At 41.9% G+C, this 21,983-nt stretch overlaps 1 protein-coding gene across 8 annotated transcripts in view; it reads right to left on the bottom strand.

The window, feature by feature from the left end:
• Positions 1 to 1,279: 1,279 nt before the first annotated feature.
• The window catches only part of PRKAG2 (protein kinase AMP-activated non-catalytic subunit gamma 2), a 274,675-nt gene continuing 253,971 nt past the window's right edge, over positions 1,280 to 21,983 (bottom strand). For 5 of the 8 annotated variants that reach the window (XM_057730691.1, XM_057730692.1, XM_057730694.1 and 2 more), the window contains 10 exons: positions 17,127 to 17,172; positions 15,357 to 15,411; positions 14,233 to 14,359; positions 11,386 to 11,551; positions 11,025 to 11,062; positions 9,458 to 9,604; positions 6,401 to 6,494; positions 6,173 to 6,251; positions 4,481 to 4,630; positions 1,280 to 2,403 (listed from right to left, as the gene is read on the bottom strand). In XM_057730691.1, the coding sequence (XP_057586674.1) occupies positions 2,268 to 2,403; positions 4,481 to 4,630; positions 6,173 to 6,251; positions 6,401 to 6,494; positions 9,458 to 9,604; positions 11,025 to 11,062; positions 11,386 to 11,551; positions 14,233 to 14,359; positions 15,357 to 15,411; positions 17,127 to 17,172 (1,038 nt within the window). In that variant the 3' untranslated portion in view covers positions 1,280 to 2,267. The remainder of the gene's footprint in view (positions 2,404 to 4,480; positions 4,631 to 6,172; positions 6,252 to 6,400; positions 6,495 to 9,457; positions 9,605 to 11,024; positions 11,063 to 11,385; positions 11,552 to 14,232; positions 14,360 to 15,356; positions 15,412 to 17,126; positions 17,173 to 21,983) is intronic. The other 3 variants (XM_057730695.1, XM_057730696.1, XM_057730693.1) reach the window with 2 other exon arrangements.

Raw genomic sequence — 21,983 nt, 5'->3', positions numbered from 1 at the left:
CATCAGATGCCAGTAGCACACAGCTCCTTTCTCCACCCCCCAGTGGTGACAACCAAAAACGTCTCCACTTTGCCAAATGTCCTCTAGGATCAAAATCTCCCCGGATTGAGAACCAGTGGTTTAAGACGACTGTCTGTTCACGTGAAGATGTTTCTCTAAGAAAATGCTATGGGAAATGTTATCGGCTCAATACGTCTATAAGTTTTTCTCAGAGATTAGAATACAAACCAGAACAGATGCCCTCCATTTCTGGAACAGGCGTGTTGTTTCTGAGATGCTCTTGCTTTCAGATTCGTCGCGTTTGTTCATAACAATCTTCAGAGGTGCTGTCAGTTTCTTGGTGCAAGGGCCAGGGTCACAGGGGGCGGCTAAGTGAGCCCATGGCCTGCTGGGTCCTAGATAGCCTCAAGGTGATGAGGGCACTGCAAACACTTGAGGCTTGTCCTGAAAGGGTTTCCAAGGTGAGTTCTCTCTCTCAGGTTGTTAGATGTTCCCCCTTAGAATCCTTGCCTCCCCTGGCCTTCAAATGCCGCTTTTCCTTATTCCTAGAGGGGCATGGAGAAGCATGTTTACTGTAACCCAGTCTCCATCATTTGCTGGGAACAAGTAACTCTCAGACGGAAACAAAAGGGTAACAGAGCTTTGTTAGTTGTAGCCTGACCACTAGACAAGGCTGCTTCACTTAGGCCAACATGCGTAACACTTATAGCTGCTCCACACCCTGATGTGCTTGACCTATCCACACAATTCTTCCAATCTAAAAGCATGAGATATAGTTCCATTTCTTTGAATCATCTTCAATTTCCTTTCTCAGTGTTTTATAGTTCTCAGCATATAAGTCTTTCACCTCCTTGGTCAGGGTTATGCCTAGGTGTGTTTTTTTGGACACAATTTTAAAAGGGATTTAAAAAAATATTTCTTTTTGATATTTAATTGTTTTCCAAGTAATACCATTAGCCTAAGTCACAACCACTACTATTTCTATGAGGAAAACAGAGACAAAATCTTTCTCTCATATTTGGCCTACTAGGAGATGAAAAAATTGATACCTAGCACAAGAAAATCTGCATGGCAATTTTAATTAAATACGTTCTATTTAATAATGGAGAGAGAGAAAGTTTATGAATCAAATCATTAAGGTTTTTTGCTATTGATGTAAAAAGATATGAGAATTCATGTTCTTTATTTGGGGAGAAATATCTAAGTGGGAAACTACATATAGAATTTTAATTAACGTGCTGAAATACAAAGTATTTTAAAGAACTTCTTTAACAAGATGGCAGATAGTAAGATTTATTTTAATTTTTCAATCTGCAAAAAAAAACCCCCAAAACAAAAAACCAAACTATACTCATATATATATGTATATATATATATATATATATATACAGTGTCAACATTTTCAGAGCACTTACATTAGGAAACATTGTGTTTCTCCTCAACCATATGACAATACTGTATATGCCACAGTAAAATTTACAAAACAATCGCATCAGCAATCACACAAACATGATTTTCATGTCAAAACACAAGAAAAAACAGACATCTTCCCGGCACTTTGTTTGCAGCCCCGCAGAGCAGGTTCCCACACATGCTGTTAGAAACTTCAGCTTTTAAAACCTAACAGTGGCTATTTGAGAAGTCACATCCTTTCCAGATCCAAACTTAAATAATGAGAATTTTGCTCTTTTAAAATAGCAACCAATGGTGTGAAGTATACCCACCAAAAGATGTGTAAAAAACTGAAAGTAAAAATAAATAAAGCTGTTGTAAATCAGCCTTGTTTACACTATAGTTCAGAACGGAACACTAAAACATAACACCATCATTAAAGTTTTATAAAGTAATTATTTATATTCAAATTACAGCTAGTCAACAAATCTAATGAAAACAAACGGATTTGGTAAAGGTTTAAAGACATTCACACTGCAGCAGTGTCACTTCACAAGGACGCGCTCCAGCTGCCATGGGCAGTAAGGATGACATACCGCTGTTCTGACATAAGGCACTAGATCTGAATATGCCACACACTCGCCTTATGTCATATTACCTGTTAGATACCAGTGAATTCTTTAAAATGAAAAATAATAAAAATTCAGGACACAGTGCACTTTAATGACATACAGCATTTGAAATCTTTCAGACAACAGTCTGAAAACAGTCTTTTAATGCAAGCTCAAATCTTCAAACACATAAAATCTTTCTTTTTTATGCTTAGTTTCAACATCACTGGAAAAACACCCATCACTAAACCCTGATACACATTCTCAGCCATTTGACTCTGTTCTATCGCGGTCAGTGTTCATGAGGCAAAGCGTGACCCAGCATCTTTGTTCAAGTTCTCCTGCAAGGGCTCTTTCACTCACAGCCGTCATTCGGTTTCTGTCTCCTTCTGTTTGGCACCTGTCAGGAGATGAGAAACGAAAGTTTCAAAGCACTATAAAAATATGTTGCAGCTGTGCATGTCCTATCTGAGTGCAGTGGTGGTTCTCTGCTTGGTGGCATCTACCCGCACCTGTACAGTCTTAGGGGATGTGGGGAATGAACAGGCAGGCGGGCTCCAGGCTCCCAGCCCCCAGCTACCATCACTGCAGCAGGCTTTTTGCGTATATATCGTAATTCTAGCACTTTTTTTTTTTTTTGCTGTGCCGTTCGCCTTGAGGGATCTTAGTTCCCTGACCAGGGACTGAACTTGGGCCACAGCAGTGAAAGCAGGAAGTCCTAACCACTGGACCGTCAGGGAATTCCCTTCATGTTGTAATTCTAAATATGCAAGGTTTAATTTGGAAAAGAAGAGGGCTCTGCTGCTAAAATTTTTTTAAAGAAATATGTATTTAAGTTTTAGCAAAGGTGCAAAGTATTTCTGTTGTGCATACTCATAAAAATGTAAAGGAAAGCATTAAACATGTTTACAGTACTGCACATAACACCTACTCTCATCTTGCCAGGATATTTCGAAATGGTTTGGGAGGGAGGAGCTGCCCTTTTTTTTTCATTACAGCAGCTTCTCTATTTTCTCTTCAGACACTAGAAGACACTCCACTTTGAAAAAGATCAACAATCTATAAAAATAAGGGGCTCAAAAAACTGTAGCTACTGCCATCAGCTGTTTACTCATTGGTTGTACACGTGGATACTTAGGCGCGTTCGGTGGTCTAAGCTGGACAACGAACTACTGCTAAAACTTTTTTAAAGAGAGAAAACGTTATATGGAATCAGTATCCTTAATGGGGAATTGTGTCCATTATCTGGTGAAAAAAATAACCACTGGTACCCTTTTTTTTTTTTTTAAATAAATTTATTTATTTTACTGGCTGTGTTGGGTCTTCATTGCTGTGCACGGGCTTTCTCTAGTTGCTGAGAGCGGGGGCTACTCTTCCTTGTGGTGCACGGGCTTCTCAATGTGGTGGCCTCTCTTGTTGCAGAGCACGGGCTCTAGGCGTGTGGGCTTCAGTCGTTGCAGCACATGGGCTCAACCGTTGTGGCTCACGGGCTCTAGAGCGCAGGCTCAATATTTGTTGCGCACGGGCTTCGTTGCTCCGTGGCATGTGGGATCTTCCTGGGGCAGGGATCGAACCCGTGTCCCCTGCGCTGGCAGGCGGATTCTTACCCACTGCGCCACCTAGGAAGTCCAACCACTGGTACCCTTTTATTCATATAATAGTGGATGCTTTCAAAAAGCGTCTCTTACTGATTATTCCATAAACATCCACCCAGGAGCGCGTGTCCTGGGTCTGGGGTCTCACGGTGCAGTGTTCACCCACGGCTGTGGTTTCAATCAGAGTATCTCTGGAGGGCCCCTAGGCCTGTGTCAGGCTGCTCATCTTGGAGCTGAAAGGACGGGGCTACACAGGTGAGCACTGAGCGGGCCCACACTCACCCAGCTCTGAGGGGAGAGCTAGGGCGGGCTGCCTAGGCTGGACCTCTCGTCTGATGCTTACACCACATGGTCGCCTGTGTATGGGAGCATCTGATCTGATGGAAGCGCTCCCTCTGATCCCAGAGAGCCCTGGTCCCGCTGTTCACTGGTAATCCAGTGATTAGGAACACGGGGCATTTTCCTATATAACCAGCGTTATACACACTGTACTACAAAGAATTCTAATTCGACTATCCCTGTCTTTATAATATTATTTCTGTGGCAACATACATTTCAAATCCAGCTGTGGAACAGGTTTCCTCCTTGCATTTTCATTAATGCTGACTTGCATGAATGACTTAGAATGTTTGAAATATCAAGCCTGGATGGACATGTAAACTCATCCAGACGAACATTCTCATTCTTATGGTTTGTGACACCAAGGCATGGAGAGGACAGAGAACTGCTTACTCTGAATTGGTAATGCACAAAGAATCTTGGCCACGGGGACAGAAGGGATCTGACATTTGGCCTGACTCCACCTGGTGAGCTGTGTACCTTGGCCCAGGGCCAGCCGACGAGAAAAGGGGTGTCTTTTTCCAAAGGTGCCAAGTTACGTGCCTGTGGGGGTGAGCCTGCCAGGAGACGAGCCCTTGTTCTAACGTGCACAGAGGAGCTGCATGGCTGACCCTTGAACAACACAGGGTTGGGGTGCTGCACGCAACTTGTCCTCTGTATCCACGATTCCCCTCCGTATCCCGGGTTCCGCATCTGTGGATTCAACCAACCGCAGACCGTGTAGCACTGCAGTATTTACTATTGAAAAACATCTGCATATAAGTGGACCGTGTTGTTCAAGGGTCAACTGTATATAGATGTAACCACACTCTCTGCACGGGCCCTGCTTCCTTGCTCTGTTCGTCTGTGCGGTTCATTCAGTGTCAGATAACGCTGCGTGGGCACTGTCAACGCGTTCCACCAGTGAGCAGAACGCGATCTGTCCATTCTTCTGCTCAAAGATATCTGGGTTATTTCCGGTTTTAGGTTATTACAAGTAATGCTATGAACAAGCGCCCATTGTTTCAGTCCTTTCCTCATTTCATGACTACAGACATTACCATGAGCCGTAAAACAAGAATGAAATCCTACCATTTTTGACAACGTGGATGGGTCTTTCACTTATTTCTAAGTGAAATAAGTCAAGACAGAGAAAGATAAATGCCATATTTCATTCACATGTGGAATCTAAAAAAAGCCCCCTCCCCAAGCCAAAATGAACAAACAAACAAAAGGCAACAAAAGCACATGGAGAACACAGCAGTGGTTACCAGGAGGGAAGGGGGTTGAGGGTGGGGGCAGCAGGTGAGGGTCAGCTTTGTGGTGGTGGATGGTAGCCGGACTGGGGGGTGACCCCTCTAGTGTGTGCAGATGCTGAACTGCCATGCGTTACTGAAACTTACATAATTCAGGAAGAGGTTATCAGGAGTTTCAGGTTCTCACGTATCTGAGATTTGAAAATGATTGCAGCGAGCCTGTCACTAGAGCTCCTGCCTCGGCAGATGTGGGCTGGGCACCCCCGTACATGTGTGACATGGCCAGGTGCTGCAGCTCTGGGGCCTGCCCTGAGGCCCTGCTCCATTGGAATCTCGCCCCTGCTGTTTCTCGCTGGTCGTGGGGACTCCTTTAGGGTGGAGTCCACATCTTCAGGCTATAGGCCAATTGTAAAAACTAGTCTTAACTAGTTTGACTTCTGAACTAAAGAAAAATCAATACCCTAGTAAATACACATTTTAATGTTTAACTCCTAAGAGTTCAAAGGGCACGTCGTTTAGCCTCCCGTCTTGGCCTTAACCTGTGGGGCCTGAGGCTGGGTTGTTTGTACTTATTAATGTGGGTGGGGAGGGGAAGTGGAGGGCTGGTGGTTTTAGGACCCCTTCAGCCACTAAAGTACTAAACATGTGACCCAGGAGAAACACCGAAGCCGCCTCCCCTGCCTCGCGGGCTCCCTGACTGAGACGTGAGGGTTTGCTTATTGTGAGTCTGGCAGAAAATGAGCTCACAGTCACCACTGTTTGACAGTTGACATTATTTCCATACACTATTAATGAAAAAAAGTTTCTGTAGGTCATTTGTTTTACATACTCACTACTAGTAAGCTTTTTTACTTTTTGAAGGGTAGACAGTTTCAATACTTAGATCCCAAAGAACCTCCCTCCTGATGTCCAGTTAGTAGCCCTAAAAATAAAGCAAAACTGAGGAGATCTTAACTTTTTAATGGACGAGGTTATGATGAACCCTTGATTACTCACGTACTTCTGGGCCTTGACAGGATGCTCTTTACTTGGAATACTTTCTATAAACTTTTCTCTCTCACTCAGGTAGCACAGTAAAACTTCAAAACCACAAAGAAAATGAAAATGGTTTACAAAGTTCCGCACAGAAAGCTGCGGCTGGCAGGTGGGCCGGGGAGGGCTTGCTGCCCCGCCCCCTCCCCCAGCTCCCTACGCACTTACAGGAAAGGTCAGACACGGGCGTTTATACCTGCGGGGGTGAGTATCAGGGCTTGCAGAATGTCTGACAGGGAAATAATACCCACGATGCTATCTGCTTCATTTACCACCACTAGCCGATGGACCTGCGAACAAGAGAAAAGAGGCCACGTGTGAAAGCTGAAATAAGTAGTTTTAAAACGGACGTTAGAAAAAAACCTTTCATGTGCTACACAATGCACAGACCCCACAAACGAGAGAAAGGAACGGTGCAGAGCCATGCAGTGGCTAAAAGGCAATGCTGACTTGCTTCACTACTTCTAAGAAAAATCAGCCAGCTATGTGCTGCTGAGGTTTCTATTTTCAAAATACTACTATATAAAAGATACAACTCGAAACATGCAGTATAATAGTAGTTACTTCATGTAGCTATAGCATCTTACATGGTTTTTAATTTCTTAAAGCTGTATCTCAGTTTCTATTAATTCTCAGATAACTGTGCTTACATGGGGGAGAAGTCCAAATCAGCAGTGAACTAAAGGTCACTGCTCTCCAATTATATTTTCTCTCTTCTCTGTGAAGTTCATACACTAAGAATAACATTCAGCGGATACTCAACTATAATAAAGTGAAATAAATGATACTTATGTCTTGTTTTCTACTTGCAAGTCTTTTATAAATGAGTGGACCATGTCCTGAGGTATTACTATAACAAAGCGTCCTTACAACAGGAAAGGAGGGAGAGGGCATCAGGCTTCTCTGATTTAAGAGCTTTTGGATTTAGGCCTGAGGCAGCCACATGCCAGTCTGTTACCCTGGAGATCCTCTTCTCCATACTGAACAGTTAAACCACCCCCTCCGCTGGTACAGCACAGGGGGCACAGGAGGGAGACGGAAGGAGGGGGAACCGTTCTTATAGTTTGTCTCTAATGATACTGTGCTGGTGACGCTTTTGACATCATAGCTTCCTTTACTTAAAAAAGAAATCATTTTGTCATCTCTCTCATGCTAATCAACATAAATTTCTTTTAAAAGCTTCCTAGAAAAATTTAGGTTCTTCAATAACCCTGCGATATAACACAATTATCTATTAACTATAATCATAAGTTGATGATTTACATCAAGCGCCAGAGAATGCTTTATATTCTATACTAGAGACATTTTGTTGTTAACATTTAATAATGATAAATAACTATCTTTTGAACTTCTAAAGGTCAAGGGGAAACCATTTCACTTAGAATTAGTTCTACCAGACAGAAATGACCACCAAAAATATTATCATCTGTTGCTAAGTCTAAACTTACGAATGTTCCTTTTCTAAAAGCTACTGTGATATTTGTCATATAAATAAGCCAAATCATCACTGATACCGTATACTCTTCTCCTAACAAAATATGCTGAAGCTGGGAATTCCCTGGCAGTCCAGTGGTTAGGACTCTGTGCTTTCACTGCTGAGGGCCCAGGTTCAATCTCTGGTTGGGGAACTAAGATCCCATAAGCCTCTTGGCGCAGCCAAAAAAGAAAAATGTTGAAGTTAAAAACTGTTCTTTGTCCCCCATTAAGGAGTCATATGGTAAAAAAAATTATTTTATTGACGAAAAACGTCAAGATGGATACCTTGAGAAAACTTTAATTACATCTTTATTTTCCGATTTCATATTACAGTGACATTTGTGCTGCTCACCAGATGAACTTCCAGGACAAGCCAGTCATGTTCTTTCACCTGACAGTAATATGTGCTTAAATTGGGGGCTTGGGAACACGGAGGAGTGCTGGCGTTCTCCACGGAAGCAGCCGTGTTGATACTGTGCTGTGAGTCTTCCTAGTCTCTTTTGTATGCACGTGCACATATGTTAACACAAAGAATCACACTATATACAGTCACTGGCCTTTCCTCCTAGCAATATATTTTTCTTTCCATAGCAACAGTATTCTCCTTCTACATGATTTTTAATTGTTATAAAGGGTTCCATCAGATGGATGTGGTCCATCTTCCTTATAATTAGGGAGGGATGTCTTACCTAGTTCTGCTCATGACCTTCAAAGGGCATATAAAAAAAAACAATAAAAAGCTTCGATACGATGTATTCCTAAATCAATTAAAACCCTTTGGAAAACTAGTAATGGATATTAAATTCAAGTAGAAAAAGACTTCGTGTTGAGTAGTGAAACGGGTTAAAAGCCATGGCAGCTGAAGCTGGGGGAGTCAGCCCCTGCGTGTGGCAGGAGCAGGGCTGGTGACCTGGACGGCGATGGCTCCGGAAACGGGGCTCTGTGCTCTGACCCACACACCACTTCACAGGTAACTTTCAGAAAGCAGTCTGAGGTCGCTGGTAATTAGCCTAAAAACAATCAGGTACTTTTCTCCTTGGACTGTACTCTTGCATTTAAATAAAAATCAAAGCAGACTTACTGTGAATTGCTTTTGCCTAATTAGGGGTTAGAAGGAGCACCGTTGCACCCTTCAGTCCTAAAGAGATAAAGGGGATACCAGTCCTCTCCCCAACAAGAACGGGAAGGGATTATTCTGAGAATGGGCGTACTGAATTAGATACTCTATAAAAAGATCTTATCTTTTATTTAGCATGTTATGCAAAGCATACTAAAAAATCTTACAGGCAGTAAAATAGAAGGGGACACAAGTGCTGAGGGTCGGGAGATGAACAGACATTTACTCTAACTTAAAAAAAAAAGATCAGAATACATTTTATTGACTTATTTATTTTGTTAAAACCATATAATTACACATTTTTAGCTTTAAATTCATCCATACTCTAATGAAACTTAAAGCTCTTGGGACTTCTGTTTTCTCAAGTATGTTTTAAAACCATCAAAGTATCTTACCAGTTTATTTGATCCAGCTATGATGTCAGGACTTATAAATTTAAATCAAGTCAATGAACATTCACAGACAACCTACTATGTGCCAAGAAACCTGCTAGGTTCTGGAACAGGGAGACGGCGCCATGGGACTGGACTGGAAGGCTGCCTTGCAGGCTGGTCCTGTGACTCAGAATTCCCCAGGCACTGTTTCCTAGTTAGTGCTCATGGCAGTCTGCTTAGAGGGGAAGGAGGGAGGGAGGGAAGGACCTGGGTGCAGCCACCTCACCTCAGCTCGCACTATTCTGTCCACGATGGTCTCCAGTATCTCCAGCTTACTGCACTTTACTACACCTTCGAAATACTGTGACCGGTGCTGCAGGGCCTGGGTCACTGTGATGTCTAGGTTGTTGTATGTTTTTTCAGCAGCAAGATTCTGTAATAAAGGAACAGTGAATTATATCCTGCATTTCAATTCACATTAATGACCAACATTAGTAAGTTCAAAGCAACCCGATTTTTAAAAACATTACTGTTTATCTTAATTTAGTACCACTGTACCAGCTTATGACACCCCGTCTGTTATTTCAACATCTTATCAATAATAATTTAAAGCTTATAAGGTGTACCTTTATTATGAAGCAACTGTGTTAAATTCTGACTGTACATCCTACAGAAGATTTCCCCAATTTTTACCCTATAGGGTTTTTTTGTTGTTTTTAATCGAAGCATAGTTGATTTATAATGTAGTGCTTCTGGTATACAACAGTGACTTTTATATATATACACACACACACACACACACATTTTTTTCATCGTAAGTTATAAGGTATTGACTATAGTTGCCTGTGTTATACAGTAGGACCTTGCTATTTATTATGTATACAGTAGTTTGTATCTGCTAATCCTAAACTCCTAATTTATCCCTCCCCCTCTTACCCTACTGGGCTCTACTCCCTGAATGAATAGTCTTTTGAGAGGTGGACTAACATCTGCAAAGGGTGAGGAGTCCCCAGGGCTGGGGAACAAGGTGTTTGCTAGGAAGGCTTTGGGGGCCCCTCAGGATCAAGTAGTCACGGAGGAAGCCCTGTAGATCCGAATGGCTTCTCAAGGGTCTGATTAACCTCACAGGGTCCCACCCAACCAAATTCCAATAAGCTTGTTTTTTGGTGTCTGTTACATTCAACAGAACAGGATGAAACAAAAGGGTCTGAGACAGCTACAAAAGAGTACTTAATGCTGTGGTCAATTTTAAGGCAAAAAAAATGGTATGCATGTTTGGAGCTATCAAAGTTTCAGTTCCCTTTCTTAGAAATACTGTAAAACTCTTTAAGGAAATGCATTTAAACGTATGGGGGAAAAGTATCGAGTGAAAGGATGTAGCACCAAAATCAATCTAGTAAATTTAAATCAGGGATTAAAAAATAGTTTACATAAAGCTATTTAATATACTTGCTGTCCTCTTTAGAACAGCCATTCCCACCCAGCAGGAAGGGGTGTGTGTGACCAGGGAGCCACGTGTGCACTGAGCACAGGCCTGTTGTCTGCAGAGTGAATCACTGTCCCCCGTGTAGAAATATGACCACTGAACATGCACACATGCGGCAGTAATGGATACGTGATTCAGGCACTAAAAAGACAACGAATTATAAAATGCTACTGATACGTTATTCACCGCTAACCCAGTGAGTATTAACAGTACAATTACTATGTGGAGTGTGTGGAATTCTCTGATAAGATCCTCATCCTCAAAAAAGTCAGGAATTATTAAATTAGGAAAAATCACAAAAACAGACTAATGGATGTACTTTAAATGCATTCTAGGTGACAGGTTTAACAAAATTAAAAATACTTACAATTACATCAAATTTGGAATAAATATCTACAACTTTTCCTAAAAATAAAAATATATGTTAGAAAAATGTCTCAGAAACAAAAAATTGCATTTAACATCAATCTTAGCTAGATAATTGCTAGGAATTAAATATTGCTAAACAAAATAAACACGTCTATTTTGAAATGGACATGAAATCATATCTTAACGGACAATGTGAAAATACGCCAGTTTAAAATTCTTGTTCTTATTATCCTGAGTGCTCCTTGGTCTAAGTTTTCATTTTCCCCACTTATCTGCTACGCCAGATCATTTAACAATAACTTGACCCTAAGGAGATAAACCGTTGTTTCTGTTCAACCGCGACGGCCCAGCACACAGACCTGACTCGTCCACGACAGGCAAGGCTGACACTCGTCTTTCCACAAAGACGTTCAAGGCCTTAATGATGGGGGTGTCTGGGTGTATGAAGGCGATGTTGTGATAGGTCCCGATTCCAAGCGCATCCAGGTTCTGCTTCATGAAGGCAGGCTTTGGCATATCAGACATCTACACAGAAAGATAAATACAGGTGCTCTAGAGCCAGAATAGACCTTTTTAATGTTCACATGTCCACACTTGAATGAAAAACTATGTGCAACAAGTTAGTTTTTTCTAACAATCTACTGATATCTGAATTAATATGAAAATGTTACACATAAGAAATGTCTTTTGTTCAAACCAGCTTATAGGCCTATGCTTATATTTAACTACTTTGTAAGATACTGCAAAGCACTAACATTGAAACATTTTCTCCTTCTCTTCACCCACTGGAAAAGTGGACAGAAGGGAAAAACAGGTGTATTTGGAAATTAAGACCCATGAGCCACCAAGAATCTTTTAAAATTATTTACATTAAATTTGTGGTCCTGTGGTCATCATTAAGTAATATTTATTAAGAACCCACACATTTCCAAACCCAAAGCATTCGATGGTGGCTGAGTGAGCTGTTAAGCTAGTTCTCACACCATCCCACCTCTACATCCTGAACTCTGCTTTGGAGGACTCCAATTTCTGTCTACTAGAAACAACAACAAGACAACTGAACAGAATTAAAAGAACATTTAAAAGTTAACTTGTCTTTTCATGGGCTGTTTTAAAGGAGGAGGGAGAATTCAGAAGAGAGAAGTCTAGGATCATGTTTGACTAAAACAAAATAAGGTCTATGGTTTCAAAAATCCACCTTTTATAAAGGGTACAGTTGATTCCATCCTCCTGGTGTACCTTATAATTATCAGGAAAAGATGAACAATTAGAAGAAACAAAATGTTCAAGTCAAAGAGTTCATCAATATTCAAATCATGAGAATCCTAGAAATTTAGAGAAAAAAAAAGAAAGACCTATTAGGTCATCTAGCCCATCTGGATGCAGGATAACCCCTGTTTCATACTGTACACTTAGGCTAACTGTCAAATGTCTCCAAGGGCAATGCTACTTTTTCTCAGAAAGTGATCTCAATTTAGTAAAAATCAGGTTCTGGAGTTTACTTAAAATTCTTTATTTTTATCTGAAAATCCCTAGCTGAATATTCTAATAGCATGATTCTAATTACCATATTGGCCCAAATATAAGGCAGTACTGGCAGAGGCAACCTCCTCTACTTTTTATAGAGGAGGAAAATCGCCAAAGGCCTGTCTCAGTCTGTGACTCCTCCTTGGCAGTGCAGCCGTGGAAACGGGCTGGATGCCACCTCTTAGGGTCTGGGCCTCCGGCTGGTTGGCCCTGTGAGCCAGGAGCCCGGAGCCCGAGGACCTCAGCCGCCTCCTGGCGGGGCTGTTGGAGGGAGGGCTGCTGCACCACCACCAGCCGTAACCGTGGTAGAGCAACCAGCCTCGCTGAATTTTATCACTTCCGAATTAGATGAATGAAAATACCTACCTGAGAGGGTGGTGGTGAGGGTTAGCTTTATCACGTGAAGGGCCTGACGCAGTGTAAATGCCTACCGGTGTTTAGCTCTCACGATGAATGCTATTTTAAAATAAAGATTCTAAGGGGTACGTGGGCGCAGAGCCTGGCTTAGCCCCGCCCTGGGTCCTGTTAAATCTCAGTGCCAAGGTGACTGCATTCAGTGCATGGCAGACAGGAAGTCTGACCAACGATGTCCACACCTCGCTAATTCTTCCCTAGACTGTCCCTTTACCAAATGTCATGCTTTTCTGTAAATTGCTTTTCTCCTTCCTACATTCTTTCTCAGCATTTATTTAAACATGAAGAGTGTTACACAAACTACTAAAACACAGGGCTGGTTTAATGGACAAGGCATTTCTCCTGACCCCTAAACCCTCTGCGCTGCTGCCCAGCAAGAGTGAGGGTGGGGCCCCCAGAGGAGCAACCTGGGCCTCTCATGCTGCCCTAGGATGCTGCTTTATTCCCTTATTTGAAGCTGTGGAGAAGAAAAGGAACGCTAACGTGATGTAGATTTTTAACGTCTACAGAATTCTTTTAAAAAATGATTCTTAATATGACCTCTTCTGAACCATGAAAGAGGGCTTCTCCTGGTTCTAGTTGACCAATTACTTATAACCTCAAATTCAGTGCATGTAATTAAAAGGAAAAAAATAAAGCCCTCCTGTAAACACTCTAGTCCTTCTGAGCCTCTTTGGTAAAATACTGTGACCGAAGAGGTGCTAAGTTTTGGGTGGTTATGAAGCCACCTCATTTCAGACACAGCTGAGAAAACCTACAGACAACAGAGCCCTAATTTGGACCAACATGGTATTCTCTGGTAGACATTTATTTGCTTTGGGCTTTTCTATCACGGCTGAAGTGAAGAAGAAGATGATCCTGGGGACAGGATTTTCTGAATATGCTTCCAAAACCATGATACCAATAAAGCATGATAAGGCAATCTGGCTCAGGTTATCTCGGGTGGCAGTTCGTTAATCAGACTGACTTGCAAATTGCTTTATTTCCCCTCGTTTTAGGTGATAAAATATTTGAATTTAAATAGAGAATGCCAAGCAAGTATTTGTATTATTTTGATACTTGCACTGAAAGGTGATTGCTTTGTAACTGGAATCAACTTTGAGAAGGTACAATTCAAATAGCATTGAGTTGAGAACCTGAAGTTTAGAAATGGAGACCTCGAAACTGACAATTTCTTCACTGAGGGTAACAGGAGCCAATTTACTTGAAGTAAATTAGTTAAAGTAGATGCAGCTATGTCTTTAGAAACACTAAAAACTACTTACAAAAAGCTGGAGGAACTTGAGGATTCTTTTGTGGGTAAGGATATAAAGTGCATTCCCACTGATAGGGTCAATAACTGGCAGTCTGTGGATTTTATTTTTGATCAACGAGTGTACAGCATCGAAGAGGCTGCGGGAAAAGCCATTAAAGTTGTTAGGAGGCTTTAAAGAAGAATTAGAAAACTTTGGGCCACCCCTGCTTTAAACGTATTTTCAGTGTCTTTAAATTACAATTATTTGAAGGCTGATTGACCTCAAACAGCGTTCCGGTAAAGTTTTAAATTGGAGATCTCAGCAAATTTTTGATCTTCCACAGTCTGTGTTAATAAACCTCAAATCCAAGTATGAGCTATAAATCTCTAGGAGAGCAGTCTTTTAGTAGCAGCTTTGATGCTTTTGAGAAATGACAGACGCTAACTGCTAGGGAAGCTAACGGACGACCCTGGCAGCAGCAGGCACTGTGGCGTAGGCCCCTGCACTGGCCGCTTCCGCGCTCGGCCAGCCCACTGCTGGCTGCTCCGGCCTCTCCTGTGACTGCTGACAAGGAGGCGTGCTGGGTGTAGCTGTTCTTTAGGACTTGGAAATAAAATAATAAAAATCAATATTCCACTTTTTCTTATTGGGGCGCTAGTTTTAAGAATGCTTTTGTTTGTGAAAGCGTATCTGAGCTGTCCCAGAAGGCTTGGATCAACACGTGTGGGCAGCTCCGACCTCTGAGCAACTCTGGATCAGAGCCTAAGGAGGCTGATTTTTCAATTTCAGTGCATGTTGGAAGGGGGAGTTGTTTTCATGCACATTCCGGGGCACTAAACCCCTCCAAAGGCTGATTTAATAGGTTGGAAGAAGAGCCCAGGAATCTGCAGCTTTAACAAGCTCCCCGGGGGTTTCTGCTGCAGGTGACCTGGATTTTCAAGCTGCTCAGTAGGCCCATCTTCCTAGTTCATCATCAACCCTTTGGACCAACAATGGCTGTGATTTCTATTGTCTCTAAGTTTACTGAATTTAATATTAAGGAGGCTGGCCCCTATCCAGGTTAAAAAAAAAAAAAAATCTATCACCCATGGTAACAAAACAGATGAATCTGAATGAATGAATGTTTTCAAAGGAGAAAAACTTTACAAGTTTACCTTGCATCTGGAGATATATTCACTAAAGGCTTAAATGTTTCTTGTAAATAAAGCTCTGTATTTATAGAAAGAAAATATGTAATTAGTAACATTGGCTGCTTGTAATTATTACATAAATTAAAATACCCTTCAATTTACAGGTAATAATTAGAAGGATTAAAAACCCAAATCGAATTAATTTACTGAAAACTACTGTGTTACTTATAGTTATGGTTATTTTAAACAACTTCCAAACTGTTTTCAGGATGTTGCCTTTGTGGAAAAGTTAAGTATTTAAAACAGTGTTACAATAGATGTTGTAAAAATCAGAAGAAAAGTCAAGAAATCTGATAAAAGAGCAATACCCGCAGAGGACACCAGAATGTTACCAAGTCACTATCACCCTCAAGAAATGAAGCATATATGAAATCCTTTAAAACTAGTTTTCATAAGTTAAAAGATGAAAGTTATAACAAACTTTGTTCTTTAAATGTCATTAAGTTTTATTTTCCACACCACAGCTCGATCTACTGTATCTGGGGATCTTTCTAGTATGTAGAAATTATCTTTGTAAAGATAAACTGTAATTAATTTGCTTTATTGAGGTTTCTATACAGAAGGCATTCAAGAAAATCTAGACATTATTATTACTACCAAATACCATGTAATATCAAAATGTAAACATATTAAACCTTGGTCTAATATTACTTACACAGTAGAATTTATTAAAAAGTATCTGTCTTGGTGTTAAAATATATATTCACTGTGTAACAGGCAGTGCTAAGCTGTGGATCCCATGTTGACTTACTTTGGTTTGCCTTGATAAAGCTATCGTAAATCAAATATATCAATATATCACTCAATGAAACTTCTAAATCACATGGGATTAAAAGAGGCCCCGGCCTTTGAAGAATTCTAATGGATGCTCAGATTCTGCAGCCAGTCACAAGGGGCGCTTATCACACCAAGCAGATAAAGGGAGTACAAAGCTAAATCTCAGTTTTAAATTAAAAAACTTCCTTCAGTTGGTCCCTCCATTTCCATGAGGCTCCTCCCTGAACACCCTGCAAAGGCTGCTTCCTCAAGGATGCCCATCCCAGGCTCCTCTCTCTGACATTCCTACTGGTGGTCCTTTGCCCCATCTCTACCAACCCAGCAGGATGAGTCTCATTAAGACAGAACAATCCCACAATCATGAAATTACAATTTAAAAAATGGCTCCAGTTCAGAAAAGGGTATTGTGATTAGAAAGGGTGAATTTCAACGTTGCAAACAAAAGAAAGCAATCCTGAAGTTATTTTCATGTGATTCAGTCCAAATCATCTAGTTTAAGGTCACTTGTTCTATGTGTCTCCATACTTTGTAAAGAAATAATAATAATGTAAAGAAATAATGACTGAATTTAAAAAGGAACAGATCCTTGTTTTTGTTAATTTCAGGCATTCCTATGGCGCATTTTCTACACAAAGGCAAAGATTTGGGAGGCAGTACTTAGTGGTGAATGGTGGCTTCAATGGGGGCCAGAGACTTGGGCGCTGGTTACTTATTCATCAATCGGTATATCCCAGCCTTGGTATAACAACTTGCTACAGGCTCTCCATACATGTGCACTAAACAGAATGAGTAATATTTATAGTAGTATGGTGTACTATCAAGATTAAGATAGAAATAAATGTCTTAATTAATGTAGTCGATTAAGCAGAGAATAGGACCTGTGAAATTAAAACATTTTACACATCAGAACATTTTCTTCCTGATATTAAAAGATTTTTAACACCCAATAGTGCTTACCCCTCCATGTTTCAATCTTATGTTCTTCTAATTCATAAATCTGTACCTAGAAATAAGAAAAATTCTTATTTACAAATGTTAACATATATACAATATTAAAAAAAAGAAGTGACTTTCATAAGTACTGCTGAGTTCCATAATTCAGCAGATGGAAACAATCAAGATAATTCAGAACTATTAGAAATATAAATGAGATGTTTCTCTGAAGACAAATGTTTTATAAATTTAAAACATAAGCCAACATAATACTATTTTCATTAATTTAATTTGAAAATTTCTAATACACTTACATTTTAAAACATACAGACACACACATACACACACATTCCTTCTTTCGGAGGATACATAAGATTTTCAGCATCTCTAATTTAAGAAGGGCAGTTGGCTAAATCATGTGCTAATTAGGTTGTTCAGGTGGACCACATGGGTGTCTTCACAAAGGTCGAGAGGGTGTGAGGCTGGGGGCTGGGGAGCCCAGGGGCTGAGCACTGGGTACAGCACTTAGTCACCTGGAGTCGTCAGCACACACATCACCGCATCTTAGCTGTTGCTTTTGGTCGAAGAACTTAAGGTCTCTGAATCGGTTTCTCTCCCTAAACAACTGGATAAAAGGCCCTCCCCATTCAGCTTCTATGAGGACAACGTGCAGGAGCCCGAGACAGAGGGCCTCCCCGCCTGCTGCAGCCTCCGCACCGGCTCCGCTTAAGGAAGCCCCTCTGCATCCCGCAGCACTACACGGGGGTTCCTGGAGGCCCTGCAGCAGGAAAACCTGGCCTCTTCTTGAAGCTTAAAATCCAGTTGGCAACGTTAAGACAGTCCTATACAGAAATGCCACCAACAAGTGGCAAGAAACCACAAACGTATCAGAGCATACTCTACAAGGCTTATTTAGTGCAGGGATGCAGGGAAAGGAGGGATGCACAGAGGTCAGAGGTCGGGCAAGGAAACCTTTAGGAGGCTGATTTCAGCCACGCTCTGCATGACGGGAAGGACTTCACATAAAAAAATAAAAACTTGAGTAAGGGCCTGGAGCGGAAAAGGACTCCCCCACATTCCTGACACATAGAAAGGAGATGGTGCTGGGGGACAGGGGTGAGGGTCTTGGGACTAATGACCCAAGGGCGGGCTCCGTGTCCAGGAGAGAAGGCCAGGCCAGCACTGAGGGGTCTGCGCAGCAGGATGACGTGACAGCACCAGAGCCACATGCAGAACCAAGTGTCTAGTGAGTTAGGTCTTGAATGGCGACTGTGGGAATGAAGGGGCAATGAGAAGGAAGGACCAAAAGGTTGAGAGAATAATAAAATGGGTGAAACAGAGATGAATGAATAAATAAGAACCCCAACACCAACCCTCACCCATTTTGATGCTAGGTGACTGAATGATAAAATCCACGACAGAGAAGAAGCCTAATTGAGGAAGATGAGGCTCTGGTTTTCACACAGCTGAAAGTAGAACATCCTGGTCCACGTCTCAGGCGGTTCTGCGGTGAAGCCCGTGCTCTGCCTGCACAACTGCCTCAGAGCTTTAGCTGCGATCACCAGCGTGGACGTGACTCAGCTAACATGGGGTCTCTTATGAACCAGGGGTGTTTGGCCCTGGCACGATGGGAAGGCGTGTGTAATGTACAAACGTGAGTAAAACACAGTCTGCACCTCAAAGAACGACCTAACAAGAACCTCAGATACCCCTACAACAGCACTGCTTGACCTTGGCACTGCGGACGTTTTAGGCTGGCTAACTCCGCCGTAGGGCCGTCCTGTGCACTACAGAACATTTAGCAGCACCCCTGACCTCTGCCCACCAGACACCAGTAGAACCACCCTACCCTGCCCCCAGCTATAAGAACATGTCTCCAGATGGTGTCAAATGTCTCCTGGGAGACAAAAATCAGTCCCAGTTGAGAAACGCTGCCCTACAACGAATCAGAATACAATATGAAAGGTGCCACGTGGCTAAGTACAGGGGGCACTGAGATCGTGATTAACTCTGCCCCAGGGAGACGGCACAGGGAGCGCTGGTTCACTGAGGTGGTTCTCGAGGACGATTCTGAAAGACCAGAATTTCAACTGGCAAGGACCAAGGACCTGAAGGAGAATGTGTACGTGGAGGAAGTGGAGTCAGATTTCCAAAGAAGAGAAGCCACAGGGACGAGAGCAGAGGAGTCAGAAGGAAGAAAGAGAACTGAGTGGACAGGTCAGCAGGAGAGCAGAAGCAAGAAGTACCACCACTGCCAAGTGTGAGTAACACCCTGGCAGGCTTTACAGGAGGCAGGGAAGAAGCAACTACTGCTCGAGTACAAAATCTAATCAGGAAAAAAAAGGTGTCTAGTACCTACATTTGTGTAAATATAGTGGTTAATAGGAAAAGTAGCAGCCTTGGGTCTTCTCATAAAGAGCAGTTCTTTCCATAATATACATAAAATTATCATTTAAAAGTTTCATTTTCATTCTGTGGAAAATCGGCCTAGGAAATTTTACAAAGAAGCTACAAAATCTTTCATGTTTAAGTTCCCAATCTCATCTAAAAGAAGTATTCAGTAGGGATAAGGTTTGAAAATAAGATTGGAGATCACCCAAGGAAGAATTAGCGAGTTTGACAGAGCAACAGAAATTATCCAATCTGAAGATCAATGAGACACCAAAGACTGAGACTCGGATTAGTATCAAGTCGTCTGATATACAAGGAATCGAAATTCCAGAAGGAGAGAATAAGAAAAAAATTTTTGTAGAAACTGCAGCCCCAAACTTCCCATATTAGGTAGAAAAGTAACTTAGAAGTTCATGGAAACTCAACATACCTGGAACAGGATAAGTACCAATATGCCACAGTTAAGAGCTGAAGTCTAAGGTTAAAGAGAAAACCTTGAGCCACAAAGAAACGGTGCCTTACACGGGGGAGACAAGGATAGGGATTTCTACTGACTTATCAGAAGCACTGGAAGGCCAGAAGACAATGAAATTACATCAATCTTTATAAAAGAGCAAAACTGTCCTTCAAAAATCAAGATGGAGAAAAAAATCAGGACGAAATAATGACACTGTCAGACAAACAAAAACTGATAATTCATCATCGACGTGGACTGCACAAACGCTGGTGGGAATTCTTCAGAGGAACGGAAGTGACAACAGATGGTGACTCAGACCCACACAGAAGAAAAGGAAGTGGCACCTGTGTGCGTAAACTTAAAAAACTTGTTTCTTTTCCTTTTACCTTTCATTTTGTTTAAAACAAAAACGATAGGGGCAGATTAAATGGAACTATATTTTCCACATAATTCCAATATTAACTTAGACCGTGGTGAGTTAAAATTGATGCTAAAACCCATTCAGCACCCACACAACGACGACACACAGTGAAGAGGTATGGCTGAAACACTAGCAGAGCTCTGTCGGTCACGATGGAGCAGATGAGACCACACTGACTCTCCTGCGGAAAACAACTAGAAAATGGGAAAAAGATACGTGGAACAACTGTTTTCAGACATAAGACAATAGGCGAGGCAGGGCCGTCGTCCCCGGGAGAAGGGAAGCAAACTGAGCCCTGACAGCCACGTCCCTCTGCAGAGGTACTTTCTGGACCGTGATGCACGCGGCTGACCCCAAGTGCAGCACGACGTCTCACTGAGTTGAGGAGGCGGAAATCAAAGTCTGGGCCGCCAAAGCCAAGTGGAATTTACAGGACAGACTACCAGACAAGGGGCAGCTGTCCAGAAAAAGAAGAGAAGGCTGCACAGAGAGCTCCTTAAGGTTTTGACTGAATACTAAGCAACGCATGCGTGGGGTGAAGAGACATTTTCCTTCTGACCAGGCAGAGTGGGAAGTCCTTGGTGAACAACCAGAGAATTCCATGGAGATCCCAGAAGTACTAGTAGAACTAAACCAGCCAGAGTAACGAGTATCACCCTAACAAAGCTTAAAAAACATGCCTTGAAATAAGCAGGTGCAAAGGTACTCAGCATCATCAGCCGCCAGGGAAATGCAAATCAACCAACCAGGAAGCACCCGCTCACATCCACCAGGATGGCTGTCATCAAAAAGAGAGACAGTGAGAAGTGCCAGCAAGGATGTGGAGACACTGGCACCCTTCCTTATACACTGCTGGCGGGAATGCAAAATGATGCAGTCTGTGGGAAAGTCTGCAGTTCCTCAGTTAAACACAGGTTACAGTGTGACCGAGAAATTCTCCTCTGAGGTCTGTACCCAAGAGAAAGGAAAACATATGCCCACATAAGCACCTGCATGTGACTGTTCACAGCAGCGCCACTCGTGACAGCCAAACAGTGGGAACCGTTCAAACGTCCACCAACCGATAAGTACTCGTAAAATGTGGAATGGCCACAAAATGGAATATTATTTGGCAATAAAAAGAAATGAAGTACTGATGTATGCTATGAGATGGAGGAACCTTGAAAACATTATGCTACATGAAAGAAGCCATCACAAAGGACCACATACTGTGTGATACCATTTATATGAGATGTCCAGGATAGGCAAATCTACAGAGACAAAGTAGATTAGTAGTTGCCTATGGTTGGAGGTGGTGGTGGACTGGTGGCATGTCACAGCTAAGAGGTGTGACATTTCTTTTTGGGGTAATGAGAATGTTCTGAAATTGCAGTGATGGCTGCAAAACTCTGTGAATATACTAAGAGCCATTGAACTGTAGATGCTAAATGGGTGAACTATAAGATATATGAACTACATCTCAATAAAAACTGTTTTTAAAAAAGGATCTGCAAGTAATTTAACTGCCTGCCCAAAAAAACTCCAACTCTTTAAAGGATGACAATACAGATATTCAACCACATAACATTAACACTGTCCTGCATTGATTAGGAATTATTACATTTGCAAAAAG

Source organism: Hippopotamus amphibius, chromosome 4, assembly GCF_030028045.1.
Source record: "Hippopotamus amphibius kiboko isolate mHipAmp2 chromosome 4, mHipAmp2.hap2, whole genome shotgun sequence".
NCBI lineage: Eukaryota > Metazoa > Chordata > Mammalia > Artiodactyla > Hippopotamidae > Hippopotamus > Hippopotamus amphibius.
Note: the sequence above shows the minus strand (reverse complement) of the source record. Positions and strands in the feature narration are given on the sequence as shown.